Consider the following 17,291-nt stretch of genomic DNA (forward strand, 5'->3'; position numbering starts at 1 on the left):
TCCCCAGGACAGGAACCCAGTCGCGAGAGCCTACTACCCACCACTTTTCCGGTACGCCCGTTAGTAATTTTTTACATCCCGAAAACTATGTCTCGGTACTCAGGTACCGAGACAAAAAAAATAAACCGTTCCCCGAACAGTGACTTGAATGGAGTTGAATTACAGGCCCAACGTGACTGTATGTAGGAAAGGACTTGCATAGGGGGGAGGGAGTATTTTCTTAGTCAACCTCCTAATCAATTGATCAATACTTACCGCGGTACCTAAAATGCGCGGAACGTCAGACTCAGACTCCCAGTGTTGCACATCTATAAAAGAAAGCAATTGACGTATGCCGTACAAAAAAATATCTTAGAGGTGCGCCTTGACGTCGGCGCGAACTTGCGGCGAATTGGCCAGTACATACAAGGACACGGGATGGTCCTTGGGAAGACTGATACTGCTCAACTTCACCTTGTCGACGGCTCCGTCGTCGCTCGACGATTCGTACGACGTGGGCACCGTGATAATTTGCCCGTTTAGAACTTCGAACGAGTCGACGACCTTGCCGAAATCGGGCGGCACGCCGACGGCAATCTCGTCGACCGTGTGATCCTGCACGTCCCAGTGCTCATTGGACCCGATTTCGCATTTCGCGTCGCTGTAGCCGCCGTCGTTCTTTACGCTGATCACAATCACGATGATCGCATTCGACGATCGAATCGCCTGCGCTATTGACTTGGCGTCGAACGCATCGCCGTCCGAGTTGGTGACCATGTCCGTGCAGTCGCCGGTGCGGAGGTACTCGCGCACGGCGCCGACGTCGCGATTAAAAGCGCCCAGCGCTTTCCACGAGTCGTGGTAGTACTTATTCTCGGCCACCTGTATACATACGTGTACTTTATATATTAGAGATCAGTGTCAGTGACTATACCTCGCTCTGGAAGTACATTAAACCTTTGGCGCATGCCGCTATAACGGACATGGCCTGGATGAGCAGTTCGCTCGGATCAGGTTGGCGTCGAGAGATCACATGGTCTCCTACCTGCTCAAAGATACTTTCTGTTTTCAGCAAATTTTTCTTACAAATTCAATGTCTGATCTTACCTTAGCGTCCCATCCGTCGTCAAATGCTTGAGAATAGAGCCACGTCGGTAGGGGCATGTGATTGTTGCGAGTAAGGCGCAGGTAGTCGTACGAGCCGCGCAGAGGCGGCGGATGAAAGAACAATTGAATGTGAGGAGCACAGGCAGCAACGTACCTAACAAAAACGAGAACTTGAGGGTTAGAATATTCGTTTTGTTGGCGTATTCATTGACTCACATGTCCATGCCTTGGATATCGGTTATTCCCGCAAAAGCGCCATTGAGACGACTTCTCGAGCCCCCCTGATAGGTCAATATCGAACTCGTTTTCTCGTGCACCTCTTCGGCTTTGGCCAGCAACTTTCTCATATCGTCGTCGATCTAGACGGTGGGATAGGTACCATGAGGAAAAAGGTGGATTTGTAGTCAACTTCCCGACTCTCACCGCCTTATCCGCTTCGTCGGCGATAAATATTCCCAACGCCATGCTCGCGTTGGCGCAGTCGTCGAGAGGAACGCCGTCATCGACGAGCCCGTAGAAGTTATACTTCGGCGCGAGATCGCATAGAATTTTCTGACCGACCGCTTTAGAAGTATGGCAAGGGTTCTGCGTGAAGAAATACGTGTCGAAGCCGTGACTCTGAACGAACTCGTAGTTCGAGTCGTTGATCGTCGGATAGGGACACTCGTCTGACTTCGGCCACGATTCGATAGGAAAGTGCGTTTTGGCGACTCGACCGGCGGCCACGCTGACGAGATTGTCCTTCTCGGCAAACACAACGGCGACAGTGAACATCGATCCAGGCAAAACGCGCGCCAGAAGTGGGATTTCGACTAGGACGGCCGTTCTCGGAGGTATGCTCAGGCTCGCGTTGTTTTTCACGCGACTCGTCACCGTAGAGCCATTGACGAGAATTTGGCTTATTGTGCGGCTCTCCGTCGATAGGCCGTTGCGAATGTGTATGAGGAACGTCGATAGGGAAGCGTCTGTCGTGACGTAGGTTATATTGCACGGGTTCAAGGCGACGGCGAACGTGCCGCTACTTGCGATCGAACCGTTCGACGTTTCGAGCTTGAACGATGCCGAGTGCAATTTATCCCAAGACTTGTCTCTAGAGATGGAAACGCGTCGAATGGTATGTGCGATTCTATCTGTATCGTATTTTGAACCTCGAGTGAAACGTGACCCAAAAGGGTCTCCCTTTCTGCAGGACGTGAGGGTAGACGCGCAGCCAATCGACGTACCAATTTTCCGATGCGAGATCGACCTTTTTTCCGTTTAGGGAGACTTTGCCGGCGCTTCCCGACGCGTCGGCGACTCCGACGATTTGGAATCGACCGCCGTCCACTGGATCGGGCAATTTCGCTTCGGGATACCTGTCGTAAGGGTAGAAGAAGTCCTTGCGATAGCTCGCGTACACGCTCTCGGCTGAGAGCGGCGAGAATTGCACAAGGAAAAGATCGAGTGCAAAAAGCCAACCAATCTAGATCAAACGAGCGGTTTACAAAGTTCGTATTCTTCGAATTCCTCACTTGCAACATGTTGTGTACAACGTGACAAATCCCGGATTGTTTGTGACGCCTTCTAAAACGTGACAAAGATTAGGCTCGTTCTCAATAGCTGTGTATTTCTAATAAATGTAGAGGTAATAGGTTCCTCTACATGCCCAGAAACTGAAGTAATTGAAATACTTTAACTGGTCGTGTGTCCCTCTACTTTTCATTACTGTTACTTATCTCAAATAATAGGCTCGCTCTCAGAGCCCCCCATTTGCCTTATTTAGATTAATGCGTAGGCTTTAGTGCCTTTACTTGCCCTGAAACTAGAGTAATTTAAATACCTTACCAGGTAGAATGTTCCCTTCGCCCCCAAAGTAGTCAGTCAGTCAGTCGGATTATGCACCACCTTCACCCGCAGTATTCAATTAGGCGGGCGATGGACAGGGTCTACTATTTAGTACGCCAGCCTTGCACGAATCCTGTGTGTATATGGACCAGGTCAACAATTTGACAGAAACATCTTTGAACTACCCTCACAGAGGCGGTGCAAACTGGACCTTTTGGGTACGGGTACCCAGGCACACCAGCGGAGAGGTTCCCTCTGCTGATGTTGTCTGGGGATACTGTATCACAAAACACACGCAGAACCTTAATTATTTAAACACTTTATATACCCGTCGAAGACGGACGTCGGCGACGAGGCCTGCGTCTTCGATGCGGGATGACCCACTCCACTCGCGTGAGCACAGTGTGCGACGGACGATCCGGAGATGGACCGTCGTGCGAGACATTCGCACCCATAACACATTTCTCTCGAAGATACGTGATCGTACGACGCGAGAGATAGGCCCGTCGTGCGAGACATTCGCACCCATAACACATTTCTCTCGATCGTCGAAGATACGTGATCGTACGACGCGAGAGATGCGCCCGTCGTGCGAGACATTCGCACCCATAACACATTTCTCTCGATCGACAGACTCTCTTGCTGCGCGCGAGAATCGTAGCGATTGCACGCGGTTAGCCAGAGACGCCTGCACTCTTTCCACTGTCTATCGGTACGGATTCGGAGCAGCGTCAGTATTACCACTGATCAAGACTGCTCGCGATCGGTACTGATACTCGGGTCAAATCGGATATCATTAATCGGTATTTCCATTTCCAGAGAGTAGTACCCCCTTACTATATGCCAAAACAACGGGGTTTTGTCCTTAATGACTTCGACGCTACGGCGTGTAGGTCACCCGCTCGATAATACAATTGCCATCTTCAAAATCGCGTTTTCTGCATAGCAACAGTACATGGAAAAATTTTCGCCGCCCACCGGAAACGATTAATGTAATTACACCGCCGTTTTCGTCGAATAAACGAACCTCGATAGTCCCTTTTCAAAAAATTTTGGGAACGCCTACTATTGAGGGCTAGGCTCGCCTACGCAATCTCCTCCCTTTTGATGACGTTCTCGTGACGTCACTGACAACTAACAACTTAAACGCGATCACGTGTTATTGAGCGATATCGATAATGACGTCACTAATGCCAACGCCCTAATTAGTTCCGCAGTCAAAAACTCAACATTTTCTGTGCTCCGAATGCACTGAACTTGTCAGTCAATGCAATAGACTTCGATCTGTTCAGAAAATTTCGTTCCAGGAGCTATTTCAGCGAAGCTACAACGTTTTTTCGACTTTTTTTAACATTCCGGCGACCGTTTCTATGTCGATCGCTAGCGTAGGGTTCGCTTTGCTGTCCCGTATGTACTTTACTCGCTATAAGTACATACTGGCCTTCGCCCCCAAAGTACATATATACAATATATATATTGCAACTACTACAACTACTGCAACGACTGCAACGACTGCAACTACTGCAACTACTGATATGACTGCAACGACAGAAACTACTGCAACTACTGCAACTACTGCAACTACTACAACTACTGCAACGACTGCAACTACTGCAACGACTGCAACGACTGCAACTACTACAACTACTGCAGCTACTACAACTACTGCAACTACTACAACTACTGCAATGACTGCAACGACTGCAACTACTGCAACTACTGCAACGACTGCAATGACTGCAACGACTGAAACTACTGCAATGACTGCAACGACTGCAACTACTGCAACTACTGCAACTACTGCAACTACTACAACTACTGCAGCTACTACAACTACTGCAGCTACTACAACTACTGCAACTACTACAACTACTGCAATGACTGCAACGACTGAAACTACTGCAACTACTGCAACGACTGCAATGACTGCAACGACTGAAACTACTGCAATGACTGCAACGACTGCAACTACTGCAACTACTGCAACTACTGCAACTACTACAACTACTGCAACGACTGCAACGACTGCAACTACTACAACTACTGCAGCTACTACAACTACTGCAACTACTACAACTACTACAACTACTACAACTACTGCAATGACTGCAACGACTGAAACTACTGCAATGACTGCAACGACTGAAACTACTGCAATGACTGCAACGACTGCAACTACTGCAACTACTGCAACTACTGCAACTACTACAACTACTGCAGCTACTACAACTACTGCAGCTACTACAACTACTGCAACTACTACAACTACTGCAATGACTGCAACGACTGAAACTACTGCAACTACTGCAACGACTGCAATGACTGCAACGACTGAAACTACTGCAATGACTGCAACGACTGCAACTACTGCAACTACTGCAACTACTGCAACTACTACAACTACTGCAACGACTGCAACGACTGCAACTACTACAACTACTGCAGCTACTACAACTACTGCAACTACTACAACTACTACAACTACTACAACTACTGCAATGACTGCAACGACTGAAACTACTGCAACTACTGCAACTACTGCAACGACTGCAACTACTGCAACTACTGCAACTACTGCAACTACTACAACTACTGCAACGACTGCAACTACTGCAACGACTGCAACGACTGCAACTACTACAACTACTGCAGCTACTACAACTACTGCAACTACTACAACTACTGCAATGACTGCAACGACTGCAACTACTGCAACTACTGCAACTACTGCAATGACTGCAACGACTGAAACTACTGCAATGACTGCAACGACTGCAACTACTGCAACTACTGCAACTACTGCAACTACTACAACTACTGCAGCTACTACAACTACTGCAGCTACTACAACTACTGCAACTACTACAACTACTGCAATGACTGCAACGACTGAAACTACTGCAACTACTGCAACGACTGCAATGACTGCAACGACTGAAACTACTGCAATGACTGCAACGACTGCAACGACTGCAACTACTGCAACTACTGCAACTACTACAACTACTGCAACGACTGCAACGACTGCAACGACTGCAACTACTACAACTACTGCAGCTACTACAACTACTGCAACTACTACAACTACTACAACTACTACAACTACTGCAATGACTGCAACGACTAAAACTACTGCAACTACTGCAACTACTGCAACGACTGAAACTACTGCTGCAACTACTACAACTACTGCAACGACTGCAACGACTGCAACGACTGAAACTACTGCAACTACTACAACTACTGCAACTACTACAATGACTGCAACGACTGCAATGACTGCAACTACTGCAACTACTGCAATGACTGCAACTACTACAACTACTGCAACTACTGCAACTACTGCAACTACTACAATGACTGCAACGACTGCAATGACTGCAACTACTGCAACTACTACAACTACTGCAACTACTGCAACTACTACAACTACTGCAACGACTGCAACTACTGCAACGACTGCAACGACTGCAACTACTACAAATACTGCAGCTACTACAACTACTGCAACTACTACAACTACTGCAATGACTGCAACGACTGCAACTACTGCAACTACTGCAACGACTGCAATGACTGCAACGACTGAAACTACTGCAATGACTGCAACGACTGCAACTACTGCAACTACTGCAACTACTGCAACTACTACAACTACTGCAGCTACTACAACTACTGCAGCTACTACAACTACTGCAACTACTACAACTACTGCAATGACTGCAACGACTGAAACTACTGCAACTACTGCAACGACTGCAATGACTGCAACGACTGAAACTACTGCAATGACTGCAACGACTGCAACTATTGCAACTACTGCAACTACTGCAACTACTACAACTACTGCAACGACTGCAACGACTGCAACTACTACAACTACTGCAGCTACTACAACTACTGCAACTACTACAACTACTACAACTACTACAACTACTGCAATGACTGCAACGATTAAAACTACTGCAACTACTGCAACTACTGCAACGACTGAAACTACTGCTGCAACTACTACAACTACTGCAACGACTGCAACGACTGCAACTACTGCAACTACTACAACTACTGCAACTACTACAACTACTGCAACTACTACAATGACTGCAACGACTGCAATGACTGCAACGACTGCAACTACTGCAACTACTGCAACTACTACAATGACTGCAACTACTGCAACAACTACAACTACTGCAACTACTACAACTACTGCAACTACTACAATGACTGCAACGACTGCAATGACTGCAACTACTGCAACTACTACAACTACTGCAACTACTGCAACTACTACAACTACTACAACTACTGCAACTACTGCAACTACTGCAATGACTGCAACTACTGCAACTACTACAATGACTGCAACGACTGCAATGACTGCAACGACTGCAACTACTGCAACTACTGCATCTACTACAATGACTGCAACTACTGCAACTACTACAACTACTGCAACTACTGCAACTACTGCAACTACTACAATGACTGCAACGACTGCAATGACTGCAACTACTGCAACTACTACAACTACTGCAACTACTGCAACTACTACAACTACTACAACTACTGCAACTACTGCAACTACTGCAATGACTGCAACTACTGCAACTACTACAATGACTGCAACGACTGCAATGACTGCAACGACTGCAACTACTGCAACTACTGCAACTACTACAATGACTGCAACTACTGCAACTACTACAATGACTGCAACGACTGCAATGACTGCAACGACTGCAACTACTGCAACTACTGCAACTACTACAATGACTGCAACTACTGCAACTACTACAACTACTGCAACTACTGCAACTACTGCAACTACTACAATGACTGCAACGACTGCAATGACTGCAACTACTGCAACTACTACAACTACTGCAACTACTGCAATGACTACAACGGCTACAATGACTACAACGGCTACAACGACTACAACGGCTACAACGGCTACAACGACTACAACGGCTACAACGACTACAACGACTACAACGGCTACAACGACTACAACGACTACAACGGCTACAACGACTACAACGGCTACAACGACTACAACGGCTACAACGACTACAACGGCTACAACGACTACAACGGCTACAACGACTACAACGGCTACAACGGGTACAACGACTACAACGACTACAACGGCTACAACGACTACAACGGCTACAACGACTACAACGGCTACAACGACTACAACGGCTACAATGACTACAACGGCTACAACGACTACAACGGGTACAACGGCTACAACGACTACAACGGCTACAACGACTACAACGACTACAACGGCTACAACGGCTACAACGACTACAACGGCTACAACGACTACAACGGGTACAACGGCTACAACGACTACAACGGCTACAACGACTACAACGGCTACAACGGCTACAACGACTACAACGGCTACAACGACTACAACGGCTACAACGGGTACAACGACTACAACGACTACAACGGGTACAACGGCTACAACGACTACAACGACTACAACGGCTACAACGACTACAACGGCTACAATGACTACAACGGCTACAACGACTACAACGGGTACAACGGCTACAACGACTACAACGGCTACAACGACTACAACGACTACAACGGCTACAACGGCTACAACGACTACAACGGCTACAACGACTACAACGGGTACAACGGCTACAACGACTACAACGGCTACAACGACTACAACGGCTACAAAGGCTACAACGACTACAACGGCTACAACGACTACAACGGCTACAACGACTACAACGGCTACAACGGCTACAACGACTACAACGACTACAACGGCTACAACGACTACAACGGCTACAACGACTACAACGGCTACAACGGCTACAACGACTACAACGGCTACAACGACTACAACGGCTACAATGACTACAACGGCTACAACGACTACAACGGCTACAACGACTACAACGGGTACAACGGCTACAACGACTACAACGGCTACAACGACTACAACGGCTACAAAGGCTACAACGACTACAACGGCTACAACGACTACAACGGCTACAACGACTACAACGGCTACAACGACTACAACGGGTACAACGGCTACAACGACTACAACGACTACAACGGCTACAACGACTACAACGGCTACAATGACTACAACGGCTACAACGACTACAACGGGTACAACGGCTACAACGACTACAACGGCTACAACGACTACAACGACTACAACGGCTACAACGACTACAACGGCTACAACGACTACAACGGCTACAACGGCTACAACTACTACAACGGCTACAAAGGCTACAATGACTACAACGGCTACAACGACTACAACGGCTACAACGGCTACAACGGCTACAACGACTACAACGGCTACAACGACTACAACGGCTACAACGACTACAACGGCTACAACGGCTACAACGACTACAACGGCTACAACGACTACAACGGCTACAACGGCTACAACGACTACAACGGCTACAACGGCTACAACGACTACAACGGCTACAAAGGCTACAACGACTACAACGGCTACAACGACTACAACGGCTACAACGACTACAACGGCTACAACGACTACAACGGGTACAACGGCTACAACGACTACAACGACTACAACGGCTACAACGACTACAACGGCTACAATGACTACAACGGCTACAACGACTACAACGGGTACAACGGCTACAACGACTACAACGGCTACAACGACTACAACGACTACAACGGCTACAACGGCTTCAACGGCTACAACGACTACAACGGCTACAACGACTACAACGGCTACAACGACTACAACGGCTACAACGACTACAACGGCTACAACGGCTACAACGACTACAACGGCTACAACGACTACAACGGCTACAACGGCTACAACGACTACAACGGCTACAACGACTACATCGACTACAACGGCTACAACGACTACAACGGCTACAACGGCTACAACGACTACAACGGCTACAACGACTACAACGGGTACAACGACTACAACGGCTACAACGGCTACAACTACTACAACGACTACAACCACTACAAAGGCTACAACCACTACAACGGCTACAACGGTACAACGGCTACAACGACTACAACGGCTACAACGACTACATCGACTACAACGGCTACAACGACTACAACGGCTACAACGACTACAACGGGTACAACGGCTACAACGACTACAACGGCTACAACTACTACAACGGCTACAAAGGCTACAATGACTACAACGGCTACAACGACTACAACAACTACAACGGCTACAACGGCTACAACGACTACAACGGCTACAACGACTACAACGGCTACAACGACTACATCGACTACAACGGCTACAACGACTACAACGGCTACAACGACTACAACGGGTACAACGGCTACAACGACTACAACGGCTACAACTACTACAACGGCTACAAAGGCTACAATGACTACAACGGCTACAACGGCTACAACCACTACAAAGGCTACAACCACTACAACGGCTACAACGGTACAACGACTACAACGGCTACAACGGCTACAACGACTACAACGGCTACAACGACTACAATGACTACAACGGCTACAACGACTACAACGGCTACAACGGCTACAACTACTACAACAACTACAACGGCTACAACGGCTACAACGACTACAACGGCTACAACTACTACAACGGCTACAAAGGCTACAACGACTACAACGGCTACAACGGCTACAACGATTACAACGGCTACAACTACTACAACGGCTACAACTACTACAACGACTACAACCACTACAAAGGCTACAACCACTACAACGGCTACAACGGTACAACGGCTACAACTACTACAACGACTGAAACTACTGCAACTACTACAACTTCTGCAACTACTACAACTACTACAACTACTGCAAGGACTGCAACGACTGAAACGACTGCAACTACTACAACTACTACAACTACTGCAACTACTACAACTACTGCAACTACTGCAATGACTGCAACTACTACAACTACTGCAACTACTGCAACTACTACAACTACTGCAACTACTGCAACTACTACAACTACTGCAACTACTGCAATGACTGCAACTACTGCAACTACTGCAACGACTGCAACTACTGCAATGACTGCAACGACTGCAATGACTGCAACTGCAACTACTGCAACTGCAACTACTGCAACTGCAACTACTGCAACGACTGCAACTACTACAACTACTGCAACGACTGAAACTACTGCAACTACTGCAACTACTGCAACTACTACAACTACTGCAACTACTACAATGACTGCAACTACTGCAACTACTACAATGACTGCAACGACTGCAATGACTGCAACGACTGCAACTACTGCAACTACTGCAACTACTACAATGACTGCAACTACTGCAACTACTACAACTACTGCAACTACTGCAACTACTGCAACTACTACAATGACTGCAACGACTGCAATGACTGCAACTACTGCAACTACTACAACTACTGCAACTACTGCAACTACTACAACTACTACAACTACTGCAACTACTGCAACTACTGCAATGACTGCAACTACTGCAACTACTACAACTACTACAACTACTGCAACTACTGCAACTGCTGCAACTACTACAATGACTGCAACGACTGCAATGACTGCAACTACTGCAACTACTACAACTACTGCAACTACTGCAACTACTACAACTACTACAACTACTGCAACTACTGCAATGACTGCAACTACTGCAACTACTACAACTACTGCAACTACTGCAACTACTGCAACTACTACAATGACTGCAACGACTGCAATGACTGCAACTACTGCAACTACTACAACTACTGCAACTACTACAATGACTGCAACGACTGCAATGACTGCAACTACTGCAACTACTGCAATGACTGCAACGACTGCAACTACTGCAACTACTGCAACTACTGCAACTACTACAACTACTGCAGCTACTACAACTACTGCAGCTACTACAACTACTGCAACTACTACAACTACTGCAATGACTGCAACGACTGAAACTACTGCAACTACTGCAACGACTGCAATGACTGCAACGACTGAAACTACTGCAATGACTGCAACGACTGAAACTACTGCAACTACTGCAACTACTGCAACTACTACAACTACTGCAACGACTGCAACGACTGCAACTACTACAACTACTGCAGCTACTACAACTACTGCAACTACTGCAACTACTACAACTACTATAACTACTGCAACTACTACAACTACTTCAAATACTACAACTACTGCAATGACTGCAACGACTGAAACTACTGCAACTACTACAACTACTGCAACTACTAGAACTACTGCAACTACTGCAACTACTGCAATGACTGCAACGACTGAAACTACTGCAACGACTGCAACGACTGCAACTACTGCAGCTACTACAACTACTGCAACTACTACAATTACTATAACTACTGCAACTACTACAACTACTGCAAATACTGCAATGACTGCAACGACTGAAACTACTGCAACTACTGCAACTACTGCAACTACTACAACTACTGCAACGACTGCAACGACTGCAACGACTGAAACTACTGCAACTACTACAACTACTGCAACTTAGGGCCTAAATATTAAATTGGGGACCTAATCTTTAATTCTTAGGGCCTACATAATAAATTGAGGGCCTAATCTTTGATTCTAAGGACCGAAATATTAAATTGAAAGCCTAATCTTTTATTCTTAGCACCTAAATATTAAATGGAGGGCCTAATCTTTAAAGTGAGGCATTCATCTTTAATTCTTAGGGCCTAAGTATTAAATTGAGGGCCTAATTTTTGATTCTCAGAGCATAAACAATAAATCGAAAGGTTATTCTTTTATTCCTAGGGCCTAAATATTAAAATGAGGGCCTAATCCTTAATTTTTAGGGCCTAAATATTAAATTGAAAGCCTAATGTTTGATTCTCAGGGCCTAAATATTAAATTAAAAGCCTAATCTTTTATTCTTAGCACCTAAATATTAAATTGATATGGACCAGGTCAACAATTTGACAGAAACATCTTTGGACTACCCTCACCGAGGCGGTGCAAGCTGGACCTTTTGGGTACGGGTACCCAGGCACACCAGCGGAGAGGTTCCCTCTGCTGATGTTGTCTGGGGATACTGTATCACAAAACACACGCAGAACTTTAATTATTATTTAAACACTTTATATACCCGTCGAAGACGGGTAAACATATTCGACGGGTACACGTACGGTATTCGACGGGTATACACGTATTCGACGGGTATACACGTATTCGACGGTTACACGTGTTCGACGGGTATACTCATCTACTTTAAACCTTACACCTCCAACAATTAGACAGAAACATTTTTGGACTACCCTCCGAGTCACTGTGGCGGCCCGGGTGCGATCTGGGCCTCTTGGGGACGGGTACCCAGGCCACACCAGCGGAAAGGTTCTCTCTGCTGATGTGGTGTGGGAATATTACAAAATACGCGCAGAACTATAAATAATTAATATGTAAACACAATTATACACCCGTCGAAGACGGGTACACGGCTAGTAGGTTCGCGGGACGCGTAAAGCGCGCTGGGGCTGCGAGGGTGTGGCTTTTTTACCGGTGTCCATTCTGTCGATAGCTATGGCTGAACCAGCTACAGTCACGTTAGAGACCACAATGGTACACGAGGAACGTCTCTCGCCAGTTTCACGCTATTGGCTTCTTAGGGAAACATCGTATGCGAGCTTTACTGGAAGCACGCCGAAAAGACGTGCAAGAATTTCAGCGAATTGGTATACAGACCCGCATGCCGTCGAAAATCCGCGTCTAGTCGGTTTTCTACAGGCTCGACGAGGATACTTCGATAACTGCAAGTTTCATCGCGTCATACGAGTAAGAGAACTTGCCTTGCGCGGTAGCTGCGCTAAAGCGATCGATCACCAAGTCCCAAAAATGCTTTTTCGGAACAGCTTTGTTTTGTACTCGCTCGCTTTCCCTTCTGAACGCATTTTCGCCTTCGCGACGCAGAGAACTCGCTCGCTCACGACAGATAACCGACGTTTCGGTTCCAAGTAACCGTTTTCTTGCAGAACTTCATGATACAGACGGGGGATCCGACTGGTTCAGGCAAAGGTGGAGCGTCCATATACGGGTAGGCGAATAGAAGCCGATTTCCAAAACATTTTCGGCAATAGGGTACGTAGGGAAACATTTGAAGACGAAATTCATCCTGAACTGAAGCACACCGGTGCTGGAATACTGTCCATGGCTAATAGGTAAAATCTAATTTTAAACGACATCGTATATTGATTATGTGCATCTCTAGTGGACCCAATACGAATGGGAGTCAATTTTTTGTCACGTTGGCTCCGTGCCAGTGGCTAGATGGTAACAAATCGTATTATTAATTTTCTAAGTTTTAAATTCTTTTTAGGTAAACATGCCATATTCGGTCGAGTGGAGTCGGGATTGCCAACTGTGAATCGCATAGGTCTAGTTAGCACGGGAGCTAATGACAGGTAAGCCATTTCACCTACTAACATGCCATAGCTGTCAGGTGTGTGCACTCTAGACCAAAAGACGACGTTTTCATCGTCAAAGCATATCCGAATGATGATTAGCGCTACTGTAGCTGAAACAAAAGAATTGGCGTACGAAGAGCCAATTCAGCTAGGGCTAACACTAAAAGTAAAAACGTGCACGAAAGTAAATAAGGCTTAAAAAAATAGAAAATTAAAGTTCAGATACTTTGTCGTGTTCTTCGCTGTCGTGCGAATAGTCTAAATCGAAACCGAGCATGCTCGACTCCTTCCTCATTTGTTCTTCCAACTTTTTCTGCGACTTGATTCTTCCAATTTTCCTTCGCTTTTTATCCGTAACATGCTCCATCTCCCTTTGGGCGTCGTATGTCGCCGCCATTCGTTTCACCAGATCTCCGTCGGGAGCCTTTCTCCGACTCTTGCCTCCGACACCGATACCTCCGTCGTAGGCGGACGCTTTCAATCGCACGTCGCCTTCGCCACCGCGAGCACTCTTGATTTCCATTTCCAAAGCTGCAGCCTTCTTTTTCTCTTCTCTCGCCTTCTCCTCTTCCTCTCGCTTCAGCCTTTCCATTTCCTGGCGATACGCTTCCTCTGCCGCCTGACGTTTCTTCTCTTCTAGCTCGCGTTCACGCTTTCTTTCCGTCTCTGCATCGTACTCGTCTAAGTCGTCTTCTGTCATAGGTTCTGGCGTGGTAACGACGACAGACGGCACCGCCGGCGAAGGCCCCGGAAAGCCGATCTCCTCTTTTTCAGCAAGCGCTTTTTCAGCGGCATTCCAAATAGAATCCGCCGCCTTTTCAGGATCGGCAAAGCTGTCCGCAGTAGGAGATCTAGGCGGTGGCGGAGGCGGTGGCGGAGGCGGTGGAGGACGACGAGCTGGAGCTTGACGATTTTCAAGACTCTTTCGAGCCGCTTCTTCCGCCTCCTTCTCTTTGAGTTCTTTTTCTCTCCGAATCGTTTCTTTCTTCTTCGCTTTTTCTTCCTTAGTTTTCTTGGTCAGTGGATCAACCGCGGCATAAACGTTGTCGTCTTCTGTCTTCGTCGCAGACCTCTTAGCCGCTTCCAATGCCTCTTCGGCATCTCTCTTCTCCTTCGCCTCTTCGTCTGCACGAGCCTTCTCCTTCACCGCATCCTTTTCTTCCTTACTCTGCTTCGTCAACGGATTAACGGCGGCATACACGTTGTCGTCGTCATTCTGAGCAGCCGCGTCCTTTTTCTCTTTAGATATCGTCGTGCTGAGATCGATGTCGGCATAAACGACGTCGCCACCGTCAGTGGCCGGCTTGTCTTTAACTGCGACCTTATCATCTTTAGATGTCTTCGTGCTTAGATCGAGATCGGCATACACGACGTCGTCACCGTCGGTGGTCGGCTCGACGTTGTGCTGACTATCTGCAAACATGTCTAGGTCCTCGTCAACCAGACGATGCTTCAGCCATCTATCAGCCGCACGACGAACCGGATCCTTCTTTGCCTCTTTCGATTCTTGAAACGCTTCAAGGGCAGACACAGATGGGTCGGGCTTCGCTTTTGGGAAAAACTTTGGTGAACGAGGCATGGTATTTGGGCTAGGCGCCGGCGCCGAAAAAGTTGTCGTCGCCTCTTCCGCCGACGGATTCGCGAACATGTCTGTATCGTCGTCGTTGACGAGACGTAGCTTTAGCCATTTCTCGCCAGCCCGACGAACCGGGTCCGCTTTTGCCTCTGTCGACTGCTGAAACGCTTCCATTGCCGTCACAGTAAGATCTGGTTTTGCTTGCGGCAAAAACTTTGGCGATCGAGGAATGGTTTCCAATCTCTGACGATGAGGCATCACTTCGACGACTCCTGCTCCGGGTTTCATAAACATGGAGTGTCCTGGTTCTTGCGATTTCGTCTGCTTTGTCGGTACTAAGGATTTCTTTAGGGTCCTGTCCTTCTTTTCTTTCTTCTTTCCCTTCTTCTTTTTCTCGTTTGGATCCCACGCGTCCGGCAAGGCTGCAGGTGGTGGTGGAGGCGGCGACGGAATGCCGGGATCAATGCTGTCTTCCATTGGAGTTGAGTCAGCTTGCTCCAAATTTTCTTCTTCATAATTTTCGTCGTCGATATTGTCTTCGTAGTGATCAACCTAAAAAGAGATTATCAAAGGAACTAGAGTAGAATTCTAGGAGCAAAGCACCATTTCTGGAGAAGGATCTTCTTCTAATACGACGCCGTAGTTGATGAAAGATGTATCCTCTGCAGCAGGTCTGTCTTTTCGAGGTACTAAATCGGGCATTTTTTCCTAGACAAATTTCATTACAGCCGCGCAGTCCTTGTCAAAGACGGCCTTTCTTACCACCATCTCCTCTTCCTGTTTCATAGAATCGAGTTTCTTTCCAAAAGACGCGGCTGTTCTTCCATTCAGTTTCAAAGGAGACACTTCGTACGTTCTCTTCACTTTCCGTCTTCTGACGCCGAATACAAGTCCAACAATAAGTGCAATGAAAAGCAACACTAAAACGACAATCACGACTATAAGCCACCAGGGAATGACTTCGTCGCTGCCGATAGACGATACAGTAGCTTTTACTCTGCAAAAAACGTCAATTAGGAATTACCAAGTACGCGCATTCAAAGAGACTGACCTTGGAGTTGCGGTCACCTTGTAGCTATACGATTGGCCGAGAATCAAACCGCAGTCTAAAAACCCATCTCTATACTGGCCTTCGTAGATTATGACACCAGGGCTTGATTGTGGTAGTCTGACTACCGTAACTTCGACAGCGGTAGGATCAACGTCGTTCGAGTAGGTCCACGAAACGTCGTTGCAACTTGAGTTCGCTTGGTCGTGCTTAACGGCCAATATCCCGTTGTCGTTATTTTCTAGAGAAAAAGCATTAAACAAATTTAGATGCAGCTGTTTAAGGGAGACTTAC

The 17,291-nt window shown here is 47.0% G+C and overlaps 3 protein-coding genes across 5 annotated transcripts in view; 1 reads left to right on the forward strand and 2 right to left on the reverse strand.

The window, feature by feature from the left end:
- Nucleotides 1–267: 267 nt before the first annotated feature.
- Nucleotides 268–13,950, reverse strand: LOC136196810 (uncharacterized). 3 transcript variants are annotated; one of them, XM_065986461.1, is made up of 9 exons: nucleotides 3,096–3,148; nucleotides 2,911–3,043; nucleotides 2,598–2,649; nucleotides 2,235–2,548; nucleotides 1,510–2,176; nucleotides 1,303–1,445; nucleotides 1,087–1,240; nucleotides 914–1,024; nucleotides 268–861 (listed from the first exon to the last, which is right to left on the reverse strand). In XM_065986461.1, the coding sequence occupies exons 3-9, from the start codon at nucleotides 2,604–2,606 to the stop codon at nucleotides 352–354; spliced, it is 1,908 nt and encodes a 635-aa protein (XP_065842533.1). In that variant the 5' UTR covers nucleotides 2,607–2,649; nucleotides 2,911–3,043; nucleotides 3,096–3,148; the 3' UTR covers nucleotides 268–351. The 3 variants fall into 3 exon arrangements, with proteins under 3 accessions (XP_065842533.1, XP_065842532.1, XP_065842531.1); XM_065986460.1 differs by lacking the exons at nucleotides 2,911–3,043; nucleotides 3,096–3,148 and adding an exon at nucleotides 13,759–13,950; XM_065986459.1 differs by lacking the exons at nucleotides 2,911–3,043; nucleotides 3,096–3,148 and adding an exon at nucleotides 13,470–13,950.
- Nucleotides 13,449–14,608, forward strand: LOC136196824 (peptidyl-prolyl cis-trans isomerase-like 1). Its single transcript, XM_065986477.1, has 8 exons — nucleotides 13,449–13,531; nucleotides 13,579–13,644; nucleotides 13,697–13,744; nucleotides 13,942–14,003; nucleotides 14,056–14,127; nucleotides 14,178–14,239; nucleotides 14,286–14,370; nucleotides 14,424–14,608. Exons 1-8 carry the CDS (start codon nucleotides 13,493–13,495, stop codon nucleotides 14,470–14,472), a joined length of 483 nt encoding a protein of 160 aa, XP_065842549.1. The 5' UTR covers nucleotides 13,449–13,492; the 3' UTR covers nucleotides 14,473–14,608.
- LOC136196799 (uncharacterized) overlaps nucleotides 14,421–17,291 on the reverse strand; it is a 34,947-nt gene continuing 32,076 nt past the window's right edge. Inside the window, exons 11-14 of the mRNA XM_065986441.1 lie at nucleotides 17,001–17,238; nucleotides 16,712–16,946; nucleotides 16,553–16,657; nucleotides 14,421–16,501 (exon numbers count right to left, since the gene is read on the reverse strand). Coding sequence (XP_065842513.1) covers nucleotides 14,585–16,501; nucleotides 16,553–16,657; nucleotides 16,712–16,946; nucleotides 17,001–17,238 — 2,495 coding nt within the window. The 3' untranslated portion in view covers nucleotides 14,421–14,584. The remainder of the gene's footprint in view (nucleotides 16,502–16,552; nucleotides 16,658–16,711; nucleotides 16,947–17,000; nucleotides 17,239–17,291) is intronic.

Source organism: Oscarella lobularis, chromosome 16, assembly GCF_947507565.1.
Source record: "Oscarella lobularis chromosome 16, ooOscLobu1.1, whole genome shotgun sequence".
In the NCBI taxonomy this organism is placed as follows: Eukaryota; Metazoa; Porifera; class Homoscleromorpha; order Homosclerophorida; family Oscarellidae; genus Oscarella; species Oscarella lobularis.